At 49.0% G+C, this 25,093-nt stretch overlaps 12 protein-coding genes across 12 annotated transcripts; 5 read left to right on the forward strand and 7 right to left on the reverse strand.

Annotated features, from left to right (window-relative positions):
• Positions 1–228: 228 nt before the first annotated feature.
• On the reverse strand, positions 229–1,001 carry N7496_007795 (putative GPI anchored protein; the record flags this gene model as incomplete). The annotated part of the gene is made up of 2 exons (XM_056700714.1): positions 229–504; positions 591–1,001. 2 exons carry the CDS (start codon positions 999–1,001, stop codon positions 229–231), a joined length of 687 nt encoding a protein of 228 aa, XP_056552777.1.
• A 1,045-nt stretch (positions 1,002–2,046) lies between these two features.
• N7496_007796 (copper transporter family protein) lies at positions 2,047–2,694 on the reverse strand (the record flags this gene model as incomplete). Its single annotated transcript, XM_056700715.1, has 2 exons — positions 2,047–2,161; positions 2,219–2,694. 2 exons carry the CDS (start codon positions 2,692–2,694, stop codon positions 2,047–2,049), a joined length of 591 nt encoding a protein of 196 aa, XP_056552778.1.
• Positions 2,695–3,169: 475 nt separating this feature from the next.
• Positions 3,170–5,332, forward strand: N7496_007797 (ferric reductase family protein; the record flags this gene model as incomplete). The annotated part of the gene is made up of 2 exons (XM_056700716.1): positions 3,170–3,327; positions 3,382–5,332. The coding sequence occupies 2 exons, from the start codon at positions 3,170–3,172 to the stop codon at positions 5,330–5,332; spliced, it is 2,109 nt and encodes a 702-aa protein (XP_056552779.1).
• A 598-nt stretch (positions 5,333–5,930) lies between these two features.
• On the forward strand, positions 5,931–6,537 carry N7496_007798 (uncharacterized protein; the record flags this gene model as incomplete). Its single annotated transcript, XM_056700717.1, has 3 exons — positions 5,931–5,942; positions 6,003–6,362; positions 6,451–6,537. The coding sequence occupies 3 exons, from the start codon at positions 5,931–5,933 to the stop codon at positions 6,535–6,537; spliced, it is 459 nt and encodes a 152-aa protein (XP_056552780.1).
• Positions 6,538–6,975: 438 nt separating this feature from the next.
• On the reverse strand, positions 6,976–9,071 carry N7496_007799 (putative serine/threonine protein kinase; the record flags this gene model as incomplete). Its single annotated transcript, XM_056700718.1, has 3 exons — positions 6,976–7,063; positions 7,122–8,436; positions 8,501–9,071. The coding sequence occupies 3 exons, from the start codon at positions 9,069–9,071 to the stop codon at positions 6,976–6,978; spliced, it is 1,974 nt and encodes a 657-aa protein (XP_056552781.1).
• Positions 9,072–10,426: 1,355 nt separating this feature from the next.
• Positions 10,427–10,931, reverse strand: N7496_007800 (cupin domain-containing protein; the record flags this gene model as incomplete). Its single annotated transcript, XM_056700719.1, has 3 exons — positions 10,427–10,456; positions 10,527–10,758; positions 10,834–10,931. 3 exons carry the CDS (start codon positions 10,929–10,931, stop codon positions 10,427–10,429), a joined length of 360 nt encoding a protein of 119 aa, XP_056552782.1.
• A 2,847-nt stretch (positions 10,932–13,778) lies between these two features.
• On the reverse strand, positions 13,779–13,973 carry N7496_007801 (uncharacterized protein; the record flags this gene model as incomplete). Its single annotated transcript, XM_056700720.1, has 1 exon — positions 13,779–13,973. The coding sequence occupies one exon, from the start codon at positions 13,971–13,973 to the stop codon at positions 13,779–13,781; it is 195 nt and encodes a 64-aa protein (XP_056552783.1).
• An 83-nt stretch (positions 13,974–14,056) lies between these two features.
• Positions 14,057–14,820, reverse strand: N7496_007802 (uncharacterized protein; the record flags this gene model as incomplete). The annotated part of the gene is made up of 3 exons (XM_056700721.1): positions 14,057–14,164; positions 14,261–14,518; positions 14,623–14,820. 3 exons carry the CDS (start codon positions 14,818–14,820, stop codon positions 14,057–14,059), a joined length of 564 nt encoding a protein of 187 aa, XP_056552784.1.
• Positions 14,821–16,343: 1,523 nt separating this feature from the next.
• N7496_007803 (uncharacterized protein) lies at positions 16,344–16,772 on the forward strand (the record flags this gene model as incomplete). The annotated part of the gene is made up of 1 exon (XM_056700722.1): positions 16,344–16,772. One exon carries the CDS (start codon positions 16,344–16,346, stop codon positions 16,770–16,772), a length of 429 nt encoding a protein of 142 aa, XP_056552785.1.
• Positions 16,773–17,235: 463 nt separating this feature from the next.
• On the forward strand, positions 17,236–19,574 carry N7496_007804 (Zn(II)2Cys6 transcription factor; the record flags this gene model as incomplete). Its single annotated transcript, XM_056700723.1, has 5 exons — positions 17,236–17,447; positions 17,503–17,915; positions 17,966–18,484; positions 18,535–18,919; positions 18,971–19,574. 5 exons carry the CDS (start codon positions 17,236–17,238, stop codon positions 19,572–19,574), a joined length of 2,133 nt encoding a protein of 710 aa, XP_056552786.1.
• Positions 19,575–19,649: 75 nt separating this feature from the next.
• Positions 19,650–20,570, reverse strand: N7496_007805 (NAD-dependent epimerase/dehydratase family protein; the record flags this gene model as incomplete). The annotated part of the gene is made up of 1 exon (XM_056700724.1): positions 19,650–20,570. The coding sequence occupies one exon, from the start codon at positions 20,568–20,570 to the stop codon at positions 19,650–19,652; it is 921 nt and encodes a 306-aa protein (XP_056552787.1).
• Positions 20,571–21,256: 686 nt separating this feature from the next.
• N7496_007806 (IlvD/Edd family dehydratase) lies at positions 21,257–23,316 on the forward strand (the record flags this gene model as incomplete). The annotated part of the gene is made up of 3 exons (XM_056700725.1): positions 21,257–21,844; positions 21,899–22,053; positions 22,098–23,316. The coding sequence occupies 3 exons, from the start codon at positions 21,257–21,259 to the stop codon at positions 23,314–23,316; spliced, it is 1,962 nt and encodes a 653-aa protein (XP_056552788.1).
• Between the last annotated feature and the right edge of the window lie 1,777 nt (positions 23,317–25,093).

The following is a 25,093-nucleotide window of genomic DNA, read 5'->3' on the forward strand; positions in this document are numbered from 1 at the left end:
AATGTTTTCACGACTCGACCCGCGTGGGAGAATATGGAAAATACCACGACGTTAGGTAGTACGGCAATATCTTATCATGCACATTTATATCATATAACAGTAGGTATACGCTCGTAATGCCTATAATGCAACAATTCACATCATAAAATCATGAATTCCTAAACTCCGGCCGCCTTCGAATAGGAGACAACGTTTTCCCGTTACAATCTCTTCTCAACTTTCTATGCTCTACAGCACAGCCATACCGCCAGCAAAGGCCGCACCAAGCAGCCCCCAAGCAGCAGTCTGCAGCGGCACGGCGGCACCCTTGGAAGTAGTAGAAGTGGTGTTTGACGAAGAGGAGCTGTCGGAGCTGGAGCTCTGAGCACCACCGGTGGAGGTAGACTCGTTGGCGTTACGCTGGGCAGCAGCGCTGGAGAAGGCGGATGCAACGACGTTGGTGTTGTTCGTGCAGGAAGAGGGCTCGGAGTACGTGACGCTGGAGGAGAATTGGACGTCGGCGCACTAGAGAATCACAATTAGCCACGCCCAATCTAACAAGACACGTCCAAAATAGGACATTCAAGATGTGAGGTTACTCCAAAACTTACAGCGTAAAGACCACCAGAAGGATCACCATTACTCTGCACCTGCAGCGTAGCATTCATTCCATCGGTGATGTTCACACCGAGAACATCGCTGCTAAACTCCACATGCGGCAGACAGAATGCGCCGAGGCCGGTGACCTGGAAGGTATGCACGAGGGTGATGTTATAGTTATCACCGGGGTTGGAGCCGAGGGCGAGCAGGACCTCGACGGCAGTTTGACTGTGGCCCATTTTCAGGGCGACGGGGAAGGAGCCCGAGATGGGGAGTTGAGTGCGGTTTGAAGATTGGGACATGCCACCGCAGGGGAATTCGGGCATGGTGTCTTCGTCGAAGCCGCGGGAGGTGGGGTATTGGAGTTGGAAGTGGGCGGCGGCCAGAGGGGCCAGGGCCAGAGAGAGGAGGGGGAATTTCATTTTGATGGTTGGATGAGGGATTGGAGGAGGGATTGAGGTGTAGAGATGAGGAGGGTGTGTTGAGGAGAGAAGGGGAGGTTAATTGGAAGGTGTAGAAGATCGTGAAGTAGAATCCTGCACAAGGGCTCGTCTGCAGGATACCCTTTTGTATCTATAAGTTTTTGTGGGAGACCCTGTTCTCCACTGGATCCATTCAAACTGTCAATGTCCGAACCCCGTAAGACTGGGAATCAGATATCCTTCACAAAGTTCCCTTGTTAGAGGTAGATACTGGGCATAGACCTGCCTTTCCGAGCTGTCCTCTCTGGAGTATCTCGGTTGGGTTTAGTGGACTGCACGTTTGGACGGTACCGTATCCGACACTAGACTCGAATAAGGTAATTTGCTCATTCTTTCTCATGGTTCAAGCAAAGTAGAGTACAATAGTATAGAAACTATTTGATTGATAAATCTCGTGCAATATTTCCCCATAGAATAGATTGAAGGCTGTTGAGATTGATAGGAGATTCCAGGGACTACTCCACATCGAATGACCATTCGGTCGCAGCCTGTTGAGAAAGATCTGTGGGGTACATTGATGGGTATACTCGGTCTTAGTCATCATTTCGCCTTACTGTCACTGGTAAATACAAGAACTATGAATGGTCTATCTACTATCTCATGAACAAACTCAATATCTTGCGATATCATCAAAGTCGATCTCCTGGATTTGCCTGCGGATGGTTACCCGCAACCGGTTTAGCTCTGCGGGTGGAACCTTGACGGGCGCGTGGATTTTACCCGACACACTAATCCTAAAACGGTTAGGAAATCTGCTCATTTCTGCTCAGCACGCATGCAGCCAAAGTTTGAACTTAATTTGCATGTGCGATTTACCATGGGAATCTCGAATGATGGGAGAAAAGAGACGAAATGCGCCATTGAGTCTTAGAGAAGAAAAGGTCAAACGCCATACAATGCAGTCAGGTAGCTAGTAGATGCAGGAATCCCAAGATAGTCATCAGTCGTAATTGTTGTCGTAGATCTGCGTATACTCGCGGATGCCTCAGTGTGCATGCTCGTTCCAGTGGATGTATCGGCCAACCGCCAATTCCCCCAGGAACGCGCCTGCCAACACCGAACAGAAGTATCCCACGTTCATCGTCATGACAGCCAACATACTAGAATCAAATAATTAGCTTTCCATCCAATCTCACAAAGGGAAAGCATCAACATACAGTAGATACGAGACCCCCGCAATACACAAAAACAGCGCCGCCCGCGGCACATCCACGCTAAACCGCCAGGGAATCGGGCCATGGGAGATATTGCGCACGACCTTGACATTCTCCTCGACTCCCTGCGCCGTAATCAGCGAGGCAGTCTTCGCATCCGGGTCGGCATCAATGCGCCCAGCCTCGCTGGTCTTCCCGGCAATCGCGACGTAGCGACGATTCAAGTGCGCTGCTAGCCAGTGGCGTTCCATGATGGCTTTGAAGGCGATCAGACAACGGTCGATGATGGCGAGGACGATGAGGAAGATGCATGTGCCTGCGTATACTCCCGAGGAGGAGGGTGTCCAGGCGGAGGAGAAGAGTGGAGTGTCGTGGGTGTTTGTGAAGACCATGGACATTGTCATTGAGGAGGAGCTCGAAGAGGAGCTGGAATCGCTCATACTGCTCATATCCATTGTGCTCATAGAGTGATGGTCCATCAAGGGTTGTGGTGGTGGTGATAGTGTGAAAGATAGAGAGCGAACGTAGTGAAGGTGGGATATCGAGGATGAAGAAGGCAAGAAGTAGAAAGCAATGGAGATAAGGGAGAATATCGCAAGGACCTGCTCGAAATGGGGAAAGTCGGTGGAGTAGGAATGAGCAGATTTAATCCCATTTTTACGAATCGTTTAATCATTTTAATCGCTGCATTTCATCGCATTCAACGTAAAATGCGGGACAAGCGGGGCCCGTCCAGACTTTCCGCTTCCACCGAATGAGCACTTTATTGATAAGCGATGACCACCGGGTTTTCGCCGATGCCAACTTGACAATTCTGACCTTTGGAGATACTCGACTTTCTTCGTTGATCATCTTGTGTTGTCGTGTTTGGTCTTCTTACAGACAGGACAGGGGAAAGCGCATCTTCAACGCACTATGCGAGATCGCTCCGTCTAATCTCATCCACCACCCAACATGGATTTGATGAGTGACATGCCCATGGGCTCAATGTCCATGGGCGATGGCGCTCCCAGCCTCTTCACACTGCAGAAGATGTACTGGGCCGTTGTCGGGAGTGCTATCGGTGCAGCAACACTCGTCAATATTTTGAACCGGTTATTAGCGCAACATCGGTATGGTTATCTCATGAAGCATATCTCTAGACCACCACCACTAACTACAACCAGACTACGAGACTCTTCTTTAACGCCCGCCAAACCCAAATCCCTCTTCTTCAACACCTATGCCACCCTCACAGCTATCGTTCGCGAAATCAGCTACGCAACGATTCACCCACTAACCGTGGGAAACTACACCATCCACTTCCCACCCCTCGGACCCGTCCTCATCATCCTCGCAAACCTAATCACCATCCTCGTCCTCTCCTTCTACAAACTAGACACCGCCGACGTCTGGAAATGGGAAGATATCGGCTACAGCACCGGCTTCATGGCCATCTGCCAACTTCCCTTGATCTTCCTGCTGGCAGGGAGACAGAATATTATCGGCTTCCTGGCCGGTATGAGCTACGCCAGTCTGAACTGGTTCCATCGGTGGGCTGCGCGTACGCTCTGGCTTACGGCGACTATCCACATGTGTTTCTGGTTCCGGGACTGGGCTCGTTATGACTATATCAAGTACGAGCTGTACAATGATGAACTTACGAAGCGTGGGTTCGCGGCGTGGGTTATCTTGACGTTTATCGTGGTCACTTCAATCCGGCCTATTCGAGGTTTAAGCTACGAGGTGTTTGTCCTGCAGCATCTGGTCACGTTTGTCGGGTTTATCGTTGCCGTGTGGATGCACGCACCCGACGAGGTCAGGATCTGGGTATGGATCCCGATCGGACTGGTCGTTTTTGACCGTGTCGTACGATATGTCTGGGGTGCGTATGCCAATCTGGCCGTGTTTCACCGGAAGAGTGACAAGGGGAGTCGCGTGTGGACTCACTCAGCGACTTTCACCCCGATGCCTGGCAACATTACCCGGGTGACTGTTGATAACCCGGGGATTAATTGGCAGGCTGGCCAGCACGTTTTCCTTACTTGCCACACTATTGTGCCATTGCAAAGTCACCCGTTCACTATTGCTTCGCTGCCTGAGGATGGAAAATTGGAGTTTTTCATCCGCGCGGAGAATGGAGGAACGAGACGTTTCTTCCGATTTGCCTCGAAGAATGACAAGGTCCTCGGAGTGGAACCTGCCCCTGCTGTACGAGGCCGTACTGTCTTTGTCGAGGGACCGTACGGGACTATCCGGTCACTGCGCCAATTCGATAGCGTCATTCTCCTAGCTGGAGGCATGGGTGCCACCTTTACCATACCGTTACTACGGGACATTGTATCAGTCTGGACGAAAGAAATCAATGGTCAAATCGGGCAGGGTTCCTTCCAAGCCAAGCGTCTGGCAGCGACCAAGCGCATTAGATTTGTCTGGGTGATCAAGTCCCGGGCTCAACTGATTCTCTTCGAAAGTCAACTACAATCCGTCTTGGCGGACGTGGCTGAATGCCGTCTCAGACAGCCCGATTTCCAAAAAGAACTCGAAATCAGCATTTACATCACCTGTGATGAGAAACTGGAAGCTCCCACTACAGCACCACCATCCCTCCCACTCCCGACCCAAAGCCTCGTCACCAGCGGCCTGGATTTCTCATACGAGAAGGGCCTATCCGCCGAAAAGGATAACGTCTCTATCCACTCGGCTTCCGCAGAATCATCCTCGACAGCAGAACCCCCAGCACCAGTAGGCAAAGGCTGCCTCCCAGGCGGCGGATGCTGCTGCACCACCCAAATCGAAGACGAAGATCAAGTCACTACTTGCGCATGTACCTGTTCCGGACCAGTACGGTCTGAACAGACAATCGCAACTCCCACAGTCAATGAGAAACCCACTCTTTCTACGGCGTCATCACCATCACCTTCGCCCACAGTCCTATCCGGCCGTCCCTACCCACAAACAATCATCCGCAAAGTCCTCGAGAAAGCCGAGGGCGAGAGTGCGGTTGTCGTTTGCGGTCCGCCTGGACTGAGTGATGATGTTCGTCGCAGTGTGGTCTATCTTAGTGATGAACGGGCGGTGCATAAGGGGACGGGGGCGCAGGGGATTTATTTGCATGTTGAGAATTTTGGGTATTAGCCTGGTTACTGGTTTATAGCTGGTGTTTATATTGGGTGCATCATATATATGAGACGAATTTATGAATCTTTATGAGAATGGTTTTGTGGGAGGGCATTAAGTAGAGTAGGTCGTTAGTAGGATGAGTAGATTATAGATTAGGAGATAGAGAATACGGTCCCCAAAAATTGCCCGTCAAATTTGGTTCTTGTCAAAAAGGAATAGAAGATTAGTATTCAGAGTCTATAAGTTCAATAGACTTCTAGTATTTGTAGCCCTACATTCGTACTCCATCCAATAGGTAACACAAGCACGAAACTAGCCAACCATCAACACTCATATCCACAAAACAAACAAATTCTATCCCTAAAAACAACTCCAATCTAAATTCCTTGCTTCACGACTAAAAACCTGAAACATCAGAATTGATCCTCCTACAAAATCATGACTCACGCTAAAACCCCGAGCCAACCCGATCGGGATCCCGGCACATGACATCACTCCCACCTCTAAAGCTCCCAGCTTGCACTCCCCAACCTCTCTCTTCATCACTCACAACCACAACCACAATCACAATCCCAAAGAACCACATCTCAACCACCCTCTCCAAACCATCAATATGTTCCGCTTCGTACGTCCCCTCCCCCCCCCCCCTCCTCCCAAGCACACTCCCCAGCTAACCCGCACCCAGAGCAAAACCCTCGACCCAATAACCCTCTTCCACTCACCAACCCTCGCCCCCTCAACCCGCGTCCTCAACATCCTAAAACAAGCCTCAATCACCGCCTCCGAAACCGCAACCGAAGACCAAGCCTCCGACACCACCCTGCAAGCCGCACAGCAGCGCGGCGAGTTCGAGCTGGAGGTTACCACTGCGGCGCCGACGACGGACCAGTTGCACAGTATCCTGGAGTACATTAGTCCTGTGGGGGGTTCTGGGGCTGGGGGGAAGGCGGTTTATGGGGTTGGGGAGTTGGTGAAGGGGGCGCGGGATGCGGAGGATGCTGTTAAGAGGTTTAAGGAGGATCAGGGGCGGTTTGTTAGGCCTGTGGTATGTTGCCTTGCTTTTTTTCTTGCTTTTATTTTTCTGGTGTTGGGGGTGGAGATGGGGATGTTTGCTAATTGATTCTGGGTGGTAGACCGTTGATTGGGTTAATGGTCGGGCTGTTATTGGGGATAATGAGTCTGAGATTTTGCGGATGGTGCGTCAGCTTCCTGAGAACTAGACTGCTAGTTCTTGGTGTTCTCGAGGAAAGTTCTATTATGTCGCAACTACACTTTCAAAGAGACGGGGAGGATCAGTCATAGAAGCAGAATTCATGGAAACGGGCTAGACGGAACCCCGTCAACCTAGTTCTATGTATGTATCATACAAAGTCATTTTGCAAACTCCAATCAAAAGAGTAAAACAAACACAAGCAGAATTGAAAAGGTGTAAAAGACATATCACGTTGGGGGTTTGGTAGCAAGTGCAGACAATAAACGAGTCGGACAGACTTGACAGGAAATTATGCGCCATTAAACTCATACAACAAGTATCACCGGGAACACAACCCAAAGACCAAGATCCAGCTCGGTGGAGGGAGATACCCAGCATGACGAAGAAAGAAGAAGGGAGAATGCGCTAGACGGGGTAATAAACAGTGGACATCTCCAACCCAGAACTAGAACATCGTTCCGAAAGAACTATCCGTAGCAATCGGCTTGCGAGGCGAACTACGCCCGGCGCTGTCGACGGCTGGTTTACGGTGTCTAGAACAAAGACATTAGTTAGTAAAGACCAAAAAAGCCAGCGGACGTCATAACATACCGGAATGTAAACCCAACAAACAACCCCTTATTCATCTTCTCATCACGCTCGGCCATCTCCTCCAACGCACGCTGTTTATCATGCACCTCCTTGTACTTGGCCATATCCGCCTCATTGCTAAAGTCATCAAAGTACCCCGCATCCGTCTCCGAATCCAACTCCGGCACGAATGGCGCCCGCTGTTCCCGCAATCGCGTAAAGTCCACCTCGGCAAAGTAATCATGTGCATGAATCTCCTGAATATTCTTGAACCGGGTCTCCTTGGCTGCTACCAAAGTCGTGATCAAATCCCAGGTTCGTCGGGACAGGAAGTAATTCGGATCCTCGTAGACGGGCTTCCGCAACACCTTTTGCCAGCGCTTTAGGTTCTGCCATGTCTCGTCAACCGTGGCACCGGCGAACGGTGGATACCCAGCCAATGCTTCGAAAAGCATACACCCCAGACTCCAGTAGTCGACGGTGAAATCGTATTCCTCGCCCTTGAGAACTTCGGGGGCCATGTAATCGGGCGAACCAACGATGGACTTGGCGTAGTTGACCTCGCGCTCGCGCAGAGAGCGGTATCCCTGCCGACGCTCGGCCATGGTTCGTTGTTCCATGGGGCGGCCAAAGGGAACGGGCGTGTTGCCGACCTCCTCAAGCTTGACGCGCATTGACTCGATCTTGCCAGGACTCAACATACCGGCTGCCAGACCAAAGTCGGTCAGCTTGACGTGACCGGTAGAGTCGATCAGGAAATTCTCAGGCTTAAGATCGCGGTGAATATAGCCAAGCACATGGAGCGCATCGATACAGCTAAACATCTCGGCAATGTAGAACCGCGCATGCCGATTATGCAACACACCCGTATTATTCAGAAGCGTGCGGAAATCGCCGCCGGGGACGTACTCCATCGCCAGGTAAATTTGATCATCGTCCTGGAAGGCATAGAGCAGACGAACCAGCCACTCGCTCTTGGCGGCAGTGAGAATATCGCGCTCCGTGAGAATATGCCGAATCTCATCCAACTTGAACAATAGCCGTTTACTCATAACCTTGAGCGCGCAGACCTCGCGCGTATCCTTCTTCTGTGCGAGATACACCTGTCCATAACCACCCTGACCGACCTGGGTCAAGATCTGGAAATCATGTTGGCGCAGACGGGTGCGACGCTTGCGCAGGTGCGCGCGCTCGCGACCCAGGTATTTCAGCAGTGCGGGCTCGTATTCTTCGTTGGGTGTGGCGGGGGGTTCGGGGTATGCGGATTTGAATTGTGTGTGCCGGGTTTGCCGGTTGTGGACATAGCTGAGGAGATCGAAGTAGTGGTCGAGGAAGTCTAGTCGCAGTCCGTTAGCACAACCACTTTTTATCCGCTTGGATTCCATTTCAATCTCACGTACAGAGTTGAGTCACGTTAACCAGGCGCTTAACCCGGGGCTGTTGCAGCTTCTCCATCTCCTCCGGGGTCAGTCCGCGCAACTGGACTTGGCGCTTTGACGTGTCAGCATCACGCTGCTGATATGGCTCATGGCGCGAGATGGCAGCAGCAGTGGGTTTGGATCCCAGATCCTTGGGCAGACGCGTGCTTGTCGGGGGTGTATTTTCTTTATTCGCTTTGCTGCTGCGCGTGGGACTTGAAGGGCGCTGGTGAATGACGCTCTCATTAAAGTCCTCAATGTTACTCCTGTCGGAAGTAAACATGGGATGATTGAAGTGGTTATGAGTGGATTTGGAGGGAGAAGTAGGTGTCAACTTCAAGGCTTTATCGAAGACATTGGGTAGATCGAGAGATCCGGGGGGTGCCCTCGATTTGCTGGGACTACCCTGGGGGGTTTGTGTGGGACTGGTGAAGCCATTCTCGGCGGGGGTGGAGGGGCGGTCGAAGGCCTCGCCGCGGGTGTGAAGTAGTGGCGGGGGATTGGGGAGTCGCAGACCAAGACGGTCGGGGTCGGAAGCGACGTCGACAGCCATGGTGAGTGAGTGTGTTGTGTGTGTGTGGGAGGATTGAGGAAGTTGGAGAGTTGGATTCGGGGAGGGAAAGAGAAGAAGAGGTGTTGGGCACGGGGAGGAGAGTGATCGTCGAGGGGTTGGATGTGGCTCCCCCCTTGATAAGGTGACTAGCCTGAGGCTGAGACGAGGACTGGGCGGGCTGAAAAGGCTGAAGAAATCAAACTAAAAGGCGCTAAGATGCGAACACACGAAGATTCAGAAGTACGAGTTAGACAAAAAGAAGTGTAGAGGATGTCGATGTCAAAAAGAAGGCCTTTGTTGCAGAGTCCAGTGTTTACTCCTTGACTAATCTCCAGTACTATAGTCGTACACTATGTAGTCCTCGACAGAGTAAATAATAATTTCCCACCTTGCGACTCCCAAGTCGATCAGCTCCACCACGATCGATGGGATCTTGATTTTACTTTTTCCGAGAATAACATGAACATGCAAATAATCTAATCCACCTTGAACCTTCCGAGTTCCCACTTTTTTTTCCTTTCAGGATTTTAATATCACGACTCCTCCGGTATGGTTGCCCTAGCAACATCTCCCCCACGTCATTCACAGCCCGCCATTTTCCAACCCGGCTGACGGAGCTACCAATAGTGGCGTACGATTTAATTTCCAGGTACCTGACCAAACTCGAAGACACCCAACCGGAGCGATCCTAGTGTGAATTGAGTTTTGTCGACGCGAGCTGAATGCGATCCACCTACGGAGTGCAGTAGTAGTAACTGTGGGATCGGTTCGCCCCTGCAGGTCATTCTCCTCGCTGGGTCCGGCTCCAGATGTGAATGTGGCTTTTCTGGCCCCCATGTGATGGAGTTGTGAAACTGGGCCAGCCTTGATTCTAAGGATCTGGTAGTTATTCGTGGTTCATGGCGTCATTAGTCGGGCTAATAGTTCTGCTTAGTCCCCGGGAGTTTTGACGGTACTACATTGTAGAATGGCCTATTCTCCGACATTATTGAAGTTATTTACAATGAAGTACTCCACAAGTGGTTTTCTTCAATAGCAAGGCTATCCTTGCGATACGCACGGGGTAAATAAGCAGTATGCGAGGGGATTGCAAGGATCAGTACTGTGTGGCTACTGACTGCAGTGGTAACTACTCCGTACTTCGGTCCTTCTCCACAATGTAAGCAAACTACCAGATTGGGAATGGCTCAGACCCGGCAGATCCGTTACAATCCATGGGTCTGTTGCTTCACGGAGTCCCCGAACACTAGGAAGTTGATTTCGTTTGGTCATCTATGGTTACGATGGGAAGATCATTGCGGTCCGAGAGTTTCAAAGTTTCATAGTAGGGCTAGGATATGTCACATTCGCTCCATTCAAGCGGCGCCCTCCGCCCGCTGACCAGTCTGCGATATTGGTTAGTACCATCCACATTTTCCGTAGCATCTGATCCTCGAAAAGTTTGTATTCACTCACGTAAAACGCCAATCCATACGTCTCAGTCGTAAAAGTAATCTTGGCCCCCTTGGGGAAATAAAACACATCCCCCGGCGACGCAGTAACTTTCTGGCCCGTCTCATCGGTAATCTCAAACTGTCCCTCTAGAATAATCTTCATTTCATCGTAGGTATAGGTATACACCAGCGGGGTACCTTTCTCCAGACGATAGAATCCGCACGAGATGGGCTTTTCGGCATTATCCTTGTCGCTGCAGGAAATAGGTATGTAAGTGGGTCTGTTCTGTTCTGCGGGACTTGGGTTATTTCTCCGACAGATGGCGTACCTGGAGATGACATCGCCTAAGAAGGCGTTTTCGTTGGCGATGAGAGGAGGTTTGAAGGTGGATTGGGCCTTGGCGTGGTAGGTGAATGGGACTGCCATTGTGAATGATATATAGTGTGGAAGGGCTGGAAATAGAGTAGAGCTGCAATAATATTAATATTCTTCCGGTCGCTGGGACTCATTTCTGTCTTATATTCGGTTCTTTCATTATGGGCAATTGGCAATTCCCCTCTCGAATGAGGGGATGCACGCGATGAGCTCTACCTCGAGCTTGAAGACAAGGCAACTCAATCCTGGTCAGCAGCATTGGTCGGTTTCTATCTCCCAACTAGGCAGGCCGAGAGGCCAGTTATGGATGGCCTGATAACAAAGCACTGCCATAACATGGAACGCAATGAGGGGGTCCAGATCCGCGCGAGGGGAAGCTTTGAAGCTTGAGATAACGGTCCGAGAGTGTTCATCTTGAAGCTTCGCGATGCTGCGAATAGTGGGCAATGTGGTATTAAACTGTATCGATTTGAAGCCCTGGTTTATCGATGAAACCTGCTATCGCCATAATTCTCAGAATAATCCAGAGCTCCCTCAAGATCATGGCGAAGAATGTGCGATGGTCGCTGGAAGAATGATGATGATGGTTCTTCCCCGCGATGCTGAGGATCTTTTTGCCCGAAGCGGCTAGTGCTTCCCCGTTGTCCATGGCCAGCGAACTGGAATCCATGGAATATTTCCAATGCTGGCAACTTACTAAGCTAGTGATCTATTAACTAACTAACTAACTAACTACCTATGTAGATAAGTTCATATCCAAGCGAGTGATCTGCAAGTCTGAGTCGCTGGGTTTCATAGAACCTAAGCTTCTGTATCATCATCATCACACGGCGACATGCGCGACAGAGCCTCGAGAAAGGAAACTGAAGTTTTGGAATAGTGAATAACTACACTGCAAAATATATACAAGTTGCGATATCACTATTTTGAAAATGAATATGAAGCCCTCTTTTGATTAGGATTAATAAAAATATGACGAGCATCCCGAGGCAAATGTAATCAGAGCTCTGCCAACGCCGTGCATTTCATGAAAGTCAAGCGATTTCATATTCGTAATGTGCTCACGAAGCCCAGGTAATTTCTCCTATCGAATTCGCATCGCGAACGATGCTCTCAGCAACATCCAGATATCGTTCATCCTCGATATGGCCCCAGTCCCATATTAGCCCGATGGCAACTTTGATAGATCATATAGTGTGATTTCATACCCCAGTACATCATGAGTTCTTGGGATGCCATCCCCGGGGGCATTCTTTGGTTCCACGGTGAATTCCTCCATCCAGAATCACAGGAATTCTCCCACCCACCGCCTCCACTACACCGGGTAATGCTTGTATGGTAGAAGGCACGCTATCCAATTGTCGACCACCGTGATTAGAAACAATGATAGCGTCAAACCATATTCCGCTGCAAGCATCTATCGGCCGAGATAGGGGGGGTAGAGATTTGTGTTTTCCTGTACGATATGACGAATTTCAAGTTAGGGCCTCTTGCCTTTTAAAAGCATTGAGAGCGTTCCACCGCTGACCTCCACAAGAGCATTCGTTTGTTCCGCAGTCTACTTCTTCCCACAATCCCTTCCGGCCCGGCAACAGCAGTAGTATTTTACAACCATTAGGGGGCGAATAAGGCTGATCCATTAATAGACTACTATATCTATCTGTGGATACGTCTATGTCGACAGAAATGGTGCCTTTCCATTAACAAAAAGATGTATCAATAGCATCTCGCACCAGGCGAGCTTTCTGCTCAAAAGTACCCAGTTTCTTGGAATAGATCAAGAGATGTCGAAGCTTGTCGCGATCAATGTCTTCTTCCAGTGCACGGAGAAAACGCAAAAGTGTCTTTGTGGATATCGTGGCCGATGATGGAGAAGAATGGGTCAAAGTGTCGACCATGTCGGAAAGCAGATTGCTGTTCGAGATGGCTAAGAAAGGGTGGGAGCGGGACTCGGAGGACTATCCTCAACAAACGCCGAGGCAAGCGGCAGTAGCCCTGAATGTGAAACCGAGAATGAATGCTCAGTGCTCACCTCGGACTGATCTTGCGTGTTTTAATCGATATATAAATATTGTCAAATCTATCTAGGTTTTCCGATGTATCAGGGAAAGAAAGACGAGGAGTGATCCAGGGTTGAATGTCTTTCTTGGTAAAGTTCAATCTTTGCAGCTCTCAAGCACATACGACCATAGGGTGTGGAGAACAGGGCTTCCCGTCCGCTCAGCCGTACTTAAGCCACACGCCGGCCAGTTAGTAGTATGGTGGGTGACCACATGCGAATCCTGGCTGTTGTATGTTTTTTTGTGTTTTTAGTTAGTTATATCTACTCTTTTAACTCCCTTAGCCTCTTCACCTTAAGCGCCCTAAAGCGACTCTATTCTTTACCTAGATACCCTAAATATCCCTTAAGGGCTAACGTGGCCCCTCGGCTAAGCTTTCCCTCTCTTATATACTCCTTCTAGGTTACGCCCTAGGCCGCTACCTTTTAGTTTTTGGGGGGGGCTAAGATAACCCCGATTAGAGCTAAAGCGGAAATAGATTTACCGTGGCGACTACGACCGTTTAGTCTAGTTCTGAGTGTCTCTTCTCTAATGAAGTAGTGAAAATTCTCAGTGAAGATGTGCAGAAGCGAAAGTCTAGCTCCGATGTAAATAAATAAAATCAAATTGCCCCTTCCGTATTGTAACTGAACGAGTACTCCAGGATCTCGCTTAATCCTTTAGAAAAGGTCTATTTGTTTTGAAAGTTGTTCTCTAGTCAAAATAGATTGCCAGACAGACTAGAGAATTCAGATAACTTTTTCCCAAATCTAAAGACGAGCTATTGATAATACCAACGGTCATGTACTGCCACATTTAAAGACTGGGATGGGTAATGATGCAGCCCAGTTTTGACAGTCTAAAGCTTAAACCGGGTCTGATCATCGGTAATCTCAACTTCGCCCGCACGCGAGATTCTCTTGAGGTAAAGCTCCAGTCGAAAATTCGAATTGTCTCGTGTGAACTCAATAGTGGCTGAGTGGATAGGCTCCATGAACTCCAGCTCATTCAGAGACCGTACCTGACCGGTCCTTGATGCAGCTGCAATGGGCATTCTCACACTTGTAGTTTGTAGTGTTTGTATCGTAACCATTCTCCATTGCCCCACTCGCAGGTGTCGAGGCCACAGTAGAACGATTACTTCTGGCCTACCCAGAATTGGAAAGTCTTGATATCCTGAACTGCCCCCTCGACCTTACTCAGGAACTCCGCCTCTGCGGCTGCTTCCTCCTCGTCCGTGTAATACTGAGTTTAAGCAGGCAGTCCATGAAATATGTAGCCATGAATGGAGCCCGAAAGATCTCCTATGATTCGATGTCTGTTCTGGTGCAGAAGCGGCACTTTGACGAGTTCACGAATCATAGTGAGCATGTATCTAGCGGGCAACGGTGTTCGGATTCGGAGCTTGGGGTCGAAAGTAGACAAAACTTCGTAGGTATCGTCAAGGGCAATGCCAACTGCAGATAGGGGGTATAGATGGACCTGGTTCCAGTTCTCTTCATCAAGATTGTGGAATCGGCCCATCTTGATCCATTGCTCCCATGGGAAGCCAGATGTAGGTGGCTCGGCGGCAAGAGCAAAGCCTTGCTCGGATACTGTCTATGAGGCAATTTCGAGGTATTCATCGGGCACAATCCACTCCACAACCTATTCCCGACTTGTTAGTTCATTTTCGTCATCAATGAAGAAGGTTCATCACCTACCACGAGAATCTCAGCCCATCCCCATCGAAACTGGATTTGCTGCCCATATTCGACGACAGGAATTCCTTTCTCATTGAGGGCTTTCAAGGCAGTCGACATGTTCTTATTGTGAAACTGGAAGAGATTCGGCACCGCGGGGGGTAATGGAAGTCTTCTCTCAAGAGGGGCTGAACCAGTCTGGGCATTCCATTCTTCCATGAGTTCGGCTCTCGCAGACTCAATTTCTTCGGCGGAAATGGAGGGGGAAGATGTCCCAAACAGCGTACTCGCAAAGGTCAAACAGGACCTAGGCGATCCACTGGATTTAGAATTAGCAGGAGAATCGGGGTTCTGATGTAGCTTAACCTGAATCGTAAGAGTAACAGGAGCATTCAGGGGCGGAGAATGGGTAGCTGGCGAGTTCGGAGGTGCATAACACACGTCTTGAGTGTTGGAAGTATTTTCATCCTCACTTTTTGTAAGTTAGGAGGCATCATTCAAAAGATGGCTGTGAGGAGGGGTTAGGGGAGCAATAGAAGCCGCCATAGAAGTTTCTTCGGCGTTAGATGGATCCGAAGTAATGGCAGCCACAGATTTGGTCTTGCCAGTCATTTCAGGCTGGGCAACTGAAGGCAAGATGTAGCAGATATCTCGGGGGCGTGGGAAGACATGATCCAAGCAGCACAGACTACTCCGGGCTTTTCCTGGGCAGAAAAGCCCAGGCTGGGCTCCGGCGTCTCGAGGGTGACAAGCTGGTTTGTGGAGGCTGCCATGCTGCGAAAAGGTACAGTTTCAGAAATTGAGCGCAGCTTGAGTAGTTCAATTGTCAAGTAGGAAGCTTTGTAGGAGAGAGTCGGTGGTAGATGGTTTGGGGGGGGGGGGGGGGGGAAGAAGGAAGGGACTGCAGGTGGGAGATGGGGGTTGGACTCACGTCATGGAAATCTCCGGGGCGCCAAAACGCACGTTCCACTAGTCTATTTCCCGCAGTCTTTTGAAAACATTACTTGAAGATACACTCTGTAAACTGCGCTGTAGAAAATCACAGACATTGCTAGATTGTGCCCTTAAGCCCGAGGATCTAGCCATCGTCCGCGCTCGGTAGATTATCGACATCTTCATGGACTTCCAAGCCCATCATGACTTGATGTGATCCTAGTCTCGATGAAATGTTTCGTTATGACTTTGATTTTCCACATAGGTTCGCTCCACTTGTTCATCGTCATCTTTCTCTAGCTCCCATAGCTAGCAGAGTCCATTGCTTTCTATTTCATGATTGTACGCAGAACTAGAAATAAATTCTGTATGGATACTAGTAGAGCTCGAGCTAAAGAATCACCTACTAATAGCTAGGACGTATCTTGATTGTTGGAGGAGCTGGCAGATTCTGGAATACCAAAGTACGGTGCTGGAAGATAGTCATGACGCATGGACTTTGATTTCTGCAGTACTGTTTTGTGCTTAATAAAAGTTAGTTATTTTGTTTGCCTAACGATCTGGCTTAAATAATATCTTGGAACGTTCCTTGAACCAGGAAAATACCGTATCAACCGTTACCCGGGACGCGCCGTTTATCAGGGCGTGTCATCGTTGACTTCCAACTGACAGTGCTTATCAAATTTTGATTCTCTCTCAGCGAAGCACGTTTCACTCATTCTCTGAGTGTTCACACACTGTGATCCTCATCGACCTCACCTCCCCCACACACATCACCATTAACCTCGGATCCCACCAAGTCATACAGCATGGCTGCCGGAGACTCGACGACCGAAGCACCGCCAACATATATCAACCGCTATCCCCTCACCCGGCCACCCTTGTCGCCATCCGGCCCCCTACTTGAAACGATCGAGAGGTGGTACTATGTCGATCAGTTCAACTTGCAGGCAGGGTACGAAGACCTGCTCTACATCGAATATGTCTTGAACTGGCTCGCCTTCCACGACCAGAGAAATGATTTCTCGGAGTATGAAGGCAACCCCGACGGAGACCTGCTTACCTGTCTCGCGGAGCTTTACATGGCCGAATGGTCTTTTCGTACCCTACTTGAGCAGACCATACAACCGTGGGATCTCGAGGTCATCTTTGACCTGGTAGAGACTGCTCGGTCCATGGAGACACAACCATATTTCAAGGGAAATCTTCCATCTGGAGACCATGTTCACAAATCGTGAGTCAGAACAGCCTTGTCAGAACGTGTGGCATCTTGGGGCTCGGTACGTTCTTACGGATGTGCGGGATGAACCGAATAGCAAGAATTCCTTCCAGATTCAAAGATGGCTTTCTCTTTGAGATAAATCTACAGCAAGATCAAAATACATGCACTTTGATATCAACCTGATTCAATAATAGAATGTGTTCCCTGTTACTGTATGGCTTATAGTTCGGCTCCCCACAAGCGGCGGCTAACCGGCAGTAGCCGCGCGGAAAAGCTGTATCTCCGACCCCGCGTGGTGCGCCGATGCCGAATCTCGGCTCGTGTAGCCATGCTTGACAGAGCACGCAGGCTTGGACATCCTCACGCTATTGAGGGTCTTTGACCCAGTTGTCTTGATAAAAACTGCACTCTATCTGGGAGATGCCATCAGAATTTTCTCTCCGGCGGTCATCGGCTTTTCTGGTTCGTCAGCAGTAGACATGCCGGCGCGAAGAAGCCGAGCGCCAGCGGCGTGTCTTTTCTGTCGCTCGAAGAAGGTAATTACGCATGTAGGTGTATCCGTGCTATATAATTTGACTAACCATCAAAATTTGGGACAACAGTTGAAATGTGACGCACAGAAACCAAGTTGTGGCAATTGTCTGGCAAAAGGTGTAGATTGCCAGCAAAGCGCTGCCAGGCATAAACCAAGGTCGATATTAAATCCTAATATTATTATACGCCCGTCTACTGACTTCATTGAGCAGGCCAACAAATCAGCGCATCAAACAACTAGAACAAGAAAACGCCATCCTCCGTCAGCAATGTACCCAGCGAACTACAGACATTGGAGTCCTTGAGCGACCTGCTTTGATTCCAACAGAAGCTTCTTTGGCAGCGCTCAGTCCAGCACGGAGCAGAGTCACAGGATCAATACCCCACCATGCTGAGCCTTCGCCGAGCGATAATCACTCAAACAGAGGCCGAGATACGTCTCATCCAGAGGTACCAGATAGCGAAAACCATCGCCATAGCACTTCATTATACCACGGACCGACCAGCACAGTCTATGACGATACAGCACATTCCGGAGCCGACGAAGAAGATTCAGAGGTTTTTGATTCACCCGTTAGTGAAGAGTGGGCTCGACACTTGCTCTTTGCGCAAACGGCAAGGCAGAGTAAGTCCTTCCTTCAGATTGACTGAACCGTGGCTAACAAACCACCTCAGGACAACTGGAACCATTGAACCTAGCAGCAGGGAAGCTCGATTTTGATGGACTCGATCCAGACATTGGCATGCATCTACTGTCGATCTATTGGAGTCGCCAACTATACACCGCGCAGATTACATATCGCCCAGTATTCATGCGTGATATGGCCTCCAACGGCCCTTATTTCTCGAAACTCCTACTCAATGCAATTTTGTTCACAGTTTCAAAGCATTGCCCGCGGCCTGAGATACGCTCTGACCCCGATGACATTACTACTGCAGGGTGGAGGTTTCGTCAACGCTTCACTGAGCTTCTGCGAGAGTCTTTCGATAAGAGCGAGATCACCACACTACAAGCATTGATCATTATGTCCAACTCGCTCTTCTCAAGATGTGACGAACGCAGTCTATCTTGGCTCTATGCTGGAAATGCATTCAATATGATCATTGACCTTGGTCTGCATGTTCTTCCCTCGCCAAATAAGATGTCTGCAGAAGAACTTGAAGTTCGGAAGCGCGTCCTATGGGGTGCTTACAGTAAGTCATTCCAATTTTGAAATCAAGAGATATGTGCTGAACTCGCTTAGCAATCGACAAGATCCAGTGTCTCCTCCAAGGAAGGCCACCATTGCTTCGCCAATTAAACTTCAAAGCATCCCTCAATTTCTTGGACGAGTACGATGAGCTCGACACATTCAAAGATCTCACCTACAGTACATATGAACAGCAGTCCGTGATACCTTCTCTCAACGTGTCACTCTTGACAAAATTATGCGAGTTATCCATAATTTCCGAGCGCATTCTGTGCGAACTCTACTCTGAATCGCAAAACATGAGCCAAAGGCAAAGCCAGAAGATCTCAGCCGATATAAGCTCCGATCTCAGTAAATGGCGATCGAGTCTTCCTCGCCAACTCGACTATATCTCCTATCCAAGGGAATCGGTTCTTTTGCCTCAAGCCTTCTGCCTCTTGTATGATATCCACCAGAGTTAACAACTTTTGACCTCGGCTAACTCTTTTAGGGCGCTGTCAAACGTCCTCATCATCCTCTCTCAACGACCGTTATTCACAGGTAGTAATCATGGTCACGCTCGAAACCCAGCCACTGCATATGAAGCTGTCAGTATGTGCACCGCGGCAGCAAATCAAATCGTCCAAATCTTGCGCGACTACTCTGCGCACTTCTCTATCACTTCAGCCCCATACATGCTTTCTTACGCAACATACATCAGCGCCACCATCCACGTCCGTATAGTTGCACAAAAGGGACGAAGTTCAAATTCCTTCCAGTGCCTCCTACTTTGTCGCAATGTCCTACGACAACACTTGCGGCTCTATGCAGCAGCGGGAAAAGCCATGGCCAACCTTGATAAGCTCGTGGCTCATCTCGGTATTGTTATTACTGAAGGAGATGAGCTGGGCACTTCAGTGCTCAATCCTGCAGATGATTTACCTGCACAGGAAAATGTTTCTGCTCCTAACATTTCAAATGCCTCCGACCAGACGATCGATATCGGATCTCCACAATTGAACTGGGGACTATCAGATCTTGACCTTGAGGCAATCGCTCAAAGCTTCCGGCTTGATGGAGAACTTCAATATCTAATGCACCCTGTTGGGATCTGAAGCTGACTATGTACAATACCATCCAAAAATCAACAGTCATCCACAGACTCAAACTCGCTCATGCTAGCAGCCACCTTATTTAGAGCTCTCTTCGTAGTACGTCTGCCAGGGATGGTTCTGACTGAATCCGAGCATCTCTTTGATCTTCTTGTTGCATATCGGGGCATCTCGCGGTCCCATTTCCCTGGTAAAGGGTACATTTGGAGTGACCCGTTTGAGAAACTCGGTTGTCGAGGTAGTGTAATTGGTAATCTCATCGTTCACAGCGTTGAATATTTGGAATCCCAGACCATCCTTCTGTACAGCGAGATCACACATCTGCCCAAGGTCTCGCGTGTCGGTATACGACCAAGCATGTCCTGCCCACGCATCCGGGTTTTTGACATAATCAACGAACATCTCCTCCCTATATTCTTCAGGTGCGACCACTCTGCCAATACGAAGGACATAAATATCGTTCCCGAACCGACGAGCAAAGCCACGAGCAACGCGCTCGCCGCAAACCTTGGAGATGGCATATGTATCCATCGGATTGGCATCAACGTCTTCATCCACCGGGTATGACGGATAGTCCACATCTCCCTCTGCAAAACTCACGCCATAAACGGTAATAGAGCTAGCAGTGATGACCTTCTTGATGTTGAGTCGAGACGCGGCTTCGATTACATTGTAGGTTGACAAGGTATTTCCGCGGAAAGTCTCGTTATCGGGGGCAATCATATTGCGAGAATAACCAGCCAGATGAATGACTGCATCCGGAAGAAGACGTAACGGCTCACGGAAAGGTTCCGTTAGATGGAAGTGCGAGGTAAATGCACTATAGACTTGGCCGCTATCTGTCAAATCGACACGCAGGGTATGAACTCGCTTGCCCAGGTCGCCTGGTAATGGCATCAAGTCGAGATTGAGAACATCATGGCCTTTTTCCAGAAGGTAGGAAATGATATGTTGCCCTGCCTTTCCGGAGCCACCAGTAACGATGATGCGTTTGCCCATTTGTAGGGAAGATTCCGATATGCTCTGGGAGTAGAATGTAGTTTCGAATGCACAAGCCGCTGAGAGGCACAATATTAGAGTTCGAGAAGATAAAGGTGAAGTCAACAAGGCCAACAGTATTCAGAAAGATGACGTGGAGCCATCCCCATGTTTAAGTCGGCCAACATGCGGGGAGAGTCGCTCGGGATGTGACCTGCCGACTGGATCAAAACCAGCCGACTGCTCTTAGCCGTTGAGCCGAGGAAGTTGAGAGTGAAATCAGATGCTGGACTCGCATATCAAAGACTAAGACAACAAAAATTGTACATTGTCTCGAATTAATCACCAAAGTATTCATAGTTGAACTCGGGCAATTACATTATTCTCTCGCACTTAGCAGCAATTCGCATAGACCTGGATACTTGGCTCGGAGGATAACTTTCCGGAAATCAAAAGTTCGGCTAAAGCCCGTGAAAGTGCCGAGTGTCCCAATTTCTGATTGGCCCAAGAATGTCTCAATTACCCCAGGACTCGATATTCACCAATGGGAACTTGACATCCCGGTCCAAAGTGAGTAATATCCAAAGACTGGTTGGACCCCTCGCGTGACAGTGCGAAATAAAAGGACCTTGGCAACTAGCTATCTTGTCGTTTGAATCTCAAACAGCAAGAATTCCTATCCTACAGATCAGGGAAATCTCCGAGCCATGTCTTGCTCTAAGAAATCCTGTGATGGCTGCTCATGCAGTAGCAATACGCAACAACCTATTCAAATCGAAGACTGCATTAGCGAGCTGCAAGCTCTTCGACGACGCAATCAAGAACTAGAGACTCGACTCGGTCTCAATTCCGAGCAAGATGCACCAAAAATCACAAAGAAGCCCGGTCGCACCCTACGGTCGGCGGCATGGTTCGATTGTCGCAGCGATCCCGGCATGACGGCCATTTACATGGAGCGGTATTTCAACTTCGGCATCACACGGGAAGAATTGATGTCCGGCAAGCCGATGATCGGAATTGCACAGTCTGGATCGGACATCGCACCTTGTAATCGACACCACATCGAGCTGGCTAAGCGGGTCCGTGAGGGTATTCGCACAGCTGGCGGTATCGCCATTGAATTCCCCACTCACCCTATTCAAGAGACGTCAAGACGACCAACGGCCACGTTGGACCGAAACCTGGCTTATCTTACTCTTGTGGAGATTTTGACGGGTTATTTTCTCGATGGTGTCGTTCTTTTGACGGGATGTGACAAGACGACTCCAGCATGCTTGATGGCTGCTGCCACAGTGGTAGGTTTTGCCCCGCGAGTTGCAAGTAATGATCACTGGTTAATATGAGCATAGAACATCCCAGCAATCTGTATGAACGTTGGTCCTATGCTGAATGGCTACGCCAAGGGCACTCTCGTAGGATCTGGTGCTGTTCTGTGGAAGGGACGAGAGATGTATGCCACAGGCGAAATTGATGAACACCAGTTCATGGATTACATTTCCCAAAGGTGAGCTCCTATTCTATCTGATCTTCAAAATTATGTATTAACAGATCCTCTAGCACTCCCTCTGTTGGACACTGTAATACAATGGGAACTGCATCCACAATGAATGCTCTCGCAGAAGCCCTGGGAATGGCCCTTCCAGGATCCGCAGCTATTCCTGCTGCGTATCGCCACAGAGCCCAATGTGCCTATGAGACTGGTAAACGGATCGTGGAGATGGTCAACATTGACCTGAAACCCAGTGACCTGATGACCCGCGAAGCATTCGAGAATGCGATCGTGGCAAATGGCGCCATCGGTGGTAGTACCAATGCCCCCATCCACCTCAATGCTATTGCCCAACATATGGGCGTTGAGCTGTCTATGGACGATTGGGACACAATTGGATCTCACATCCCTCTGCTATTGAACATGCAGCCTTCAGGTGAATACCTTGGAGAAGAATATTTCCGCGCTGGAGGCCTCCCTGCTATCATGGCAGAACTCCTTGACGCCGGCAAGCTGAACGGAGATGCCTTGACTTGCAACGGTCGCACAATCGCCGAGAATGTTCGTGACCAGCATTCTTGGGACCGCCGGGTCATTCGTCCATACGATGATCCCTTGATGAAGGACGCAGGCTTTGTCCATCTCAAGGGTACACTATTCGACTCTGCCATCATGAAGACCTGCGTCATCTCCCCTGCCTTCCGCGAACGCTACCTATCAAACCCCGAAGATCCCGAAGCATTCGAAGGCTCGGTCGTCGTATTCGACGGACCTGAAGATTACCACGGCCGTATCGAGAATATGCCAGAGATCGATGACAAGACGGTCTTGATCATGCGTGGGGTTGGTCCACTTGGATACCCCGGTGCGGCGGAAGTCGTCAACATGCACCCACCCGGCCGACTACTGAAGCAAGGAGTCGATGCCCTGTTCTGCATTGGTGACGGACGCCAGTCAGGCACCTCGGGTTCGCCCTCCATTCTCAATGCTAGCCCCGAAGCGGCTGCAGGTGGTAACCTTGCCATTCTTCAAAATGGCGATAAGATTCGCATTGACTTGCCGAAACGACGAGTCGATATTCTCATTAGTGATGAGGAAATTACGTTGCGGAGGAAGGAGGTATTTTCGAAAGAGTATCCCTTGGTTCCTAGTGGTACCCCCTGGCAGGAGATTTTCCGCCAGGAGACGGATCAATTATCCAGTGGCATGGTGCTGAAGAAGGCTGTAAAATATCAACGTCTGGCGCAGACCAATGGTCCACCCAGACACAACCACTGATTTTTATTGTTATGCATTACGTTACAGATTAAGTATATAATGATACACAACAACTACATAAATACCAATCAACATGACTTTTTCATCTTTAGTACGAATTTGAGTATCGAACCTCCGATATGTATCGAGTCGATAGCAGTGTGCACAGTAGCCATAACTCCTCCATCATAAGCGATAGCCCATCGTTATTCTCCATGGTTTGTGAATTAGGGTGATTTTCGACGCGCCCACGTAGTATGTGATTAAGCAAGTTTAGGCTGTGTGGAAGTGGAAAGAGAGGGAGAATGAGAGTGGAACTGCTGTTGTTTCGAAGCCATCAGCTTAGTAAGAAATTATGTATAGTTAACTAACTACTATCCAGAAATAGCGAGTCGGGTTAGTATTGGTGAGGGGGCGCTCTATCGTTAATATAGAGGTGGTGTGAAGTAGCCTAGTTAATAAGCCTTGCTAGTAAATTTTAGCATTGTTAGTTGAGCTGAACAATTTTTGCACATCTTTTGGTCGCGGGACGAAGGGCAAGTCAATATAAGGAAGCAGAAGGCGAGAGTGCGAGAGACGAGAGACGAGAAACGATCTGAATACATGATGCATATTTAGATTCGTAACGAATTAACCAAAGTACTTGACAAGGAAACGACACACATCATCGTACAGCTCAGGATGCAAGTGAGCAATCATAAACACAAAGAAAATTATAAAGACTCCCGTTTCCAAGACGAAAACTTCTGCAAGCAATTTGAAGAACTGTAAGCGAGCTGGCCATGGGAAACCTTGCCAAGCGCTCTTTATAGACCCATTCTCTTGTGTAAATGCAGCGACTCGAATAAAGATAGCATGTGTTGGAATGACCGCTCCAAAGTAGAGAAACACAATAGTAACCAGTATGTAGATCATGAGTGTGGTTTCCGAGACCTCTAGAACACCTACTAACCTGATAAAGTGGATAGGGAGGTAAAAGCAAGCACTTGAGGCGGCTGTGTAGAGTAAAAATGCTGGAAAGATCTTGGACCCCGTTGTCCATGTAGGAATATGACGATGAAATGGAAGATTTGAAGGCTGCGCAAGAATAGCATGTATGTTGGCTACTTTCAAATTCGAAAGCAGTGAGTCAACCGTGATATTGAGAAGTGCACACTTCAGTAGGCTAGATCCCTTCGTTGGAAATCTAGACATAATGAAAATCTTAACCAGTCGATGGGTTATGTAGATTGGAAGACCGCGAAGATGCTGTCTTAGTGATAGCACATTGTTATTGGGTCTTTGTGTTGCCACTAGTGTTGCAAAGGTATACTCGTGAGTATATATGGCCTATGGATGGTTAGCCTCATTCCAGTAATGTCGTTGATAAGATAACATACTAAAATAAGCCAGATCAAAGCCCCAGTGAGGGCCAGTACCAGGGGCACATTTAATGTTGCTGTTTGCTGACTTTTATCATTGTGAAAAGCCACGACATTAGCTATATCTGATGACATTTCAGAATAATAGATTGATTAAAGCAGGTTGAAGCTGTCGTTTGCCTGAAAACCGATCCGTTCCTGGTACTGTCACAGCTAACCATGTAGACCAGCATTAGCAAGGGAAAAACAAAGCCAGCTGGAGCACCGAAAATTCGAAATATGACTTGAAGCCTCGAGAAATTTTGTTGCACAGAAAAGGGATGAAGGGCCTGCGATACCAGATATCCTTGATGAGAGAAAGGAAGGGGGGTGGTGCTTAGGCGAGGAAACCTACCGATAGTTGCGAAGAATTCCCAATTGCAGAAACACCTGGCTAA

Source organism: Penicillium cataractarum (assembly GCF_028827025.1).
Source record: "Penicillium cataractarum strain IBT 29864 chromosome Unknown utg000007l, whole genome shotgun sequence".
In the NCBI taxonomy this organism is placed as follows: domain Eukaryota; kingdom Fungi; phylum Ascomycota; class Eurotiomycetes; order Eurotiales; family Aspergillaceae; genus Penicillium; species Penicillium cataractarum.